General features: G+C 43.2%; 1 protein-coding gene across 3 annotated transcripts in view; it reads left to right on the top strand.

Annotated features, from left to right (window-relative positions):
- Positions 1 to 4,169, top strand: part of LOC102379578 (oocyte zinc finger protein XlCOF6-like) — a 23,283-nt gene that overhangs the window by 13,420 nt on the left and 5,694 nt on the right. For all 3 annotated transcript variants that reach the window (XM_025195344.1, XM_025195345.1, XM_014527392.2), the window contains one exon: positions 3,193 to 3,309. In XM_025195344.1, coding sequence (XP_025051129.1) covers positions 3,193 to 3,309 — 117 coding nt within the window. The remainder of the gene's footprint in view (positions 1 to 3,192; positions 3,310 to 4,169) is intronic.

Genomic DNA, 4,169 nt, shown 5'->3' with positions numbered 1-4,169 from the left:
GACAGGCAGAAAAGAAGAGAGGCGGACTAGAGTTCCTTCCTGTGAACCTTCTAGCCCAATCCGGTTGAAGGCTCTAAACCGCGAGCCCGTTGTGTCAACCGAAGAAAGTAACTCGAAGCAAAGAGCTCTGAATACACTCACACGAAGTTTGCTAGGCTCCGTGGAACTTGTGCGCAGGGAAGGGGTTTGGCGATGGGGAGAGGCCAGAGGTTGATCAGACCTTTATAGTCTTCTTGAGATATACGCTGGGTCCAATAGGCTCCGCAGCGCTTAGAGATCTTCACGAGACGTGAAGTTCTCCTCCTCCTGATGGTTGTGAAGTCCTCCAACTTGGGCGGAAACCACTCAAGCCTCTTATACGGCTAGCAAGCCAATCACTAGCCGCCACGTGGGAATAATTTAGAACTGGCCAATAGTGGGATATAAATTTTCATACGAATGGCAGGAACTCCTTGCACCGTGCATTTCTCTTTTGTAACCTAGAAATGCACCCTGCAAAGAAAGCTACTAGTGGCGGGAAATAATTTAGCAGTGCCAAAGCGCGCACAAACAAAAACCACACCCTTGGGTTGTGACAGTCCATACGTAGATATACACCCATGGGATTTTTAGAAGTGGGGAAAGCTGTGGGTTTCCCACTTGAGGTGACAGGCTGGGAAGAGTCCAGGGATGTATCTCTTTAAGCAGGGAAAGCCTGGGGTGCCCTGGGTATGGAGGAGACCTATGGATTCTCTGGCCTTGGATTATGGATTTCCTGACTGCTCCACTGTACCAGGCAGTTTGGTGACATCTGTTTCTACCCTCAATCCCCTTTCTCCTCCTTTTTAACTTACACTGGGTAGTAACCAATGGAGGCATTAGCAGCAGTTGCTGTTGCAGCCCGTGGCTTTACCATTCCCTCCCCTTCTCTAGTGACACTTGTCCACGTGATGGACCACAGGTACTTCTAATGAGAAGCCCTTCTAAGTTTCCCCCCATATTACTTTCTAGCATCTTCATCCCTGTGGACCACAGCTTGCTTTGCCATTCTATGATGTTGTCTTCTGCTAAAATTGTTCTTTGCATTGGGAAGTCTCTTTGCAAAAATCGCATGACCTGTGGTGCAGATGATTTAAGATCTTCTTTGGTAACACTCATCCCTGTGAGTAAAAGGGAGCTGGTTAAGGGCAGAGCCCTGGTGAAAACCACTGTTCACTTAATGACAGGTTCTTGTTCTGATTTTATGTGGAGGAGGATGTACGTATCTTTTAGTAGTCTGGTTTCCTTTTCTGATGCTTTCTTCTTCCTCAGCCTCTACTAAAGATCTTCCTTGGGGACCTGCGCAAATGCTTTTATTTTTTCCAGACGTCTGAAGGCCAGTTTATTGTTTTCTGGGCTTTCCTTAATGATTAGTGACACTCTCTTTCCTTTTCTCAAGCCCCAAAGTGATTATCCCTGATCTGTTTGTTGCTGTTGACTCTGGCGACAATAATTGATCATCAGTTTGGCAAGTCTGGCTAGGTCATATTTGTTCTCCTGTCATTTGAACTTTGGTAATTACTCCCTTTCTGTTTGAAGGAGAAAATAGATATTATACTTAGTCTTCGTTCATTTAAAATCTTCTTTCTTATATTGTTTCTTTCATTAAGTACAAAACCACGATTTCCCTTCATCTTCTAATGCTTCAGGAGCTTCCACAGGTTGAGTACATGAACCTACTACTAAACTTTTTTGCTTGCTTGCTTTCAGTTTAATTTACCACTTTCCCAATTTTTCTCTGCACTGTCAGCTGGAATTTCAACTTTATTCACAGTGTCAATGGCTCCAAATGTTCTCTGAGACATTCTCCCTCTCAATAAAATTTCAAAACGCAAGATTTGTTTCAGATCACATGTTAATACTTTTTTTGCATCACAAATAGCATTGAATACAACATTATTCAAGTCTCTTGTTTAATCATTATGGATTTAAGACAGCATATCAATTGTTTTTCATCCTCTGTAGTGTCCAGCTCTCCATACAAGCCTTTCAGTGCTGCTTCTTTTGCTACTGCTATTTGTATAGCTCTTGTCTTTTCTGAATATATGACTGGATCCAAATCTACTTCTGTTTCTTCACAAAGACTTCCCTGTTTACTGTAGGTAAAGCAACCTTCCCTGAATCTCATACTGAATCTGCATTAAGCTCTCTATTTTATAAGACTATTGGTCAACTTGGTTACAAAGCCCAGGCTTTCTGTTTACACTGACTTCCACCATTTCTTCCTTTCCCTGATGTTTTCTTTATTTTACCTTTTTGAGAATAGGCCAAAGACAGCAAGTACGATACTGTGTAGGACCTTGTTGCTCTCACAAGGTGTCACTTTTGAATTTGGTTATATCTCTACTTCTGTTCATTATGCCACCTATTTTTATTGAATGACCATCTCTTCTAGAGGTAACTTTATCAAATTATTTTCCTGGGAAACTGCATTGACTGGTGCCATACTATAGACCTTTTCATTCTGTAAAAAGTGTGTCTTCTTCCTTCTTTTATCCATATCCCTAATGCAAACAGTCTATATCCAAAGCACATATGCAGCTATGGATCACCTCCTGTAACAATCCACCCATTGGATGAAAAAGCTGCTGTAGTTGCTTCTACAGTTGTTATAACAACATGCTTTTCTATGCAGTGTCAAAATGAATTACTTTCTTTCCTATATACAAGCCCCCATTGTCATTATTCTGTCATTGCCCTTTCACTTTCAAGACTCATCACTGTAAACCTTTATTGAGAATAAACACATTTCTGGGGGTGGGGGGGTTGCCTAGAATTACTGAAATAAGATCAGTTCAATAGATGGATATAAATATATGCAATGTCTCTGTTTTCAAATCAGTATCTCAAAAATATGTAAAAGCATTCCCTTTCTTCCTCCTTGCATATCACATATCACTGCATCTCTGCCTAACTTCCTTGCTGCCACTATGAGCTTTTGGAGGAGATGATGATTTATATTTCATACAAACATCGTTGCACTTGCTTTGGTGGCCAAGGCCATGATCTGTTGAAGGTTTCTGCCTGTAGTCACTTCTCTTTTATCCTGAATGTCATCCTTTCCTTTTCCTTTGATTCCCCATTAAAATGTTTGAGTTCATTGGATACTTTTTCCAAATCCCGATTGGGCGTTGGATAGTAGAGTAAACACCTTCTCTGTACTCCCCAACACAGGATATCAAGGTCCCACACCAGACTTAATCTGCCACATCCAGCAAGGGGAGATGGAGCTCTGGGTTTGGAATGATGAGAAAGCTGAAGAAAACGCATTTTCTGAGGACTTGTCCCCAGGTGAGTCTTGAAAATCCCCAACGCATTTTCTGAGGACTTGTCCCCAGGTGAGTGCTGAAAATCCCCACCCTCCTTCCAGCCACACCTCAGCTCTGAACCTCTCTATATCTAGGGGGAGCTGGAAACCTGAACACTTGCCTTAAGTTGCTGCCACAAGGTCCTGACATCACACAGCTTAGCCAGATCTGTGTTGTCTAGGCAGGTGTGTATACCCACTCCTTGCCATTCAGTAATACAGGGACAAGCACCTTATCCCTTATTCTTTCCCTGCTTAGGGCTGTTCAGGTAGGAAATTCACCTTCAACCCTTCATATCCTCCTCTCAGGAGGTGTTTTGTCATGGAAGGGAGGGGCTGCCCACAGGGAAGTACTAAAATACTAGGGACAAAGCCTAGCCTGCTATCTTGATTTGAGGCACAAATCTGGTATCCCTGGGGGTACCATAAGCTTAAATTTCCATTTTCTCTCAGCGATGCAGGAGTTGATAGGCCAGCCCAAGGTAGCCATACCTCTGTTGTGCCCTTTGGCAGGGCATGATCTTGTTTGAATAGTCCCATGGCAGCTATTAGAGTTGGCAGAAACTTTGGGGGTGGCTGTTAAGGATTGGTCTATAGAGAGGCTCCAGATCTGTTACCCACTGCTACTAGTCCTGTTGTTTAGTTTGAACTGGAACTCTGCTCCTTGTCTCTGAAACAGTCAGGGGAATAAAAGCAATATTCAATCAATACCTCCAGCGGTATGAAATGCCTACTAGGTACAGTTGGGATTCACAAGCTTTCATGCCTGGGGTAGGGGGATAGAAGCATCTCCTTGTGCATAGGTGATGTGTAGGGGGTGGGGCACAGACCTCCCCACCCCACC

The sequence above is a fragment of the Alligator sinensis genome, unplaced genomic scaffold (assembly GCF_000455745.1).
Source record: "Alligator sinensis unplaced genomic scaffold, ASM45574v1 scaffold719_1, whole genome shotgun sequence".
Classification (NCBI taxonomy): Eukaryota; Metazoa; Chordata; order Crocodylia; family Alligatoridae; genus Alligator; species Alligator sinensis.
This window is presented reverse-complemented; position numbering and strand designations above follow the sequence as displayed.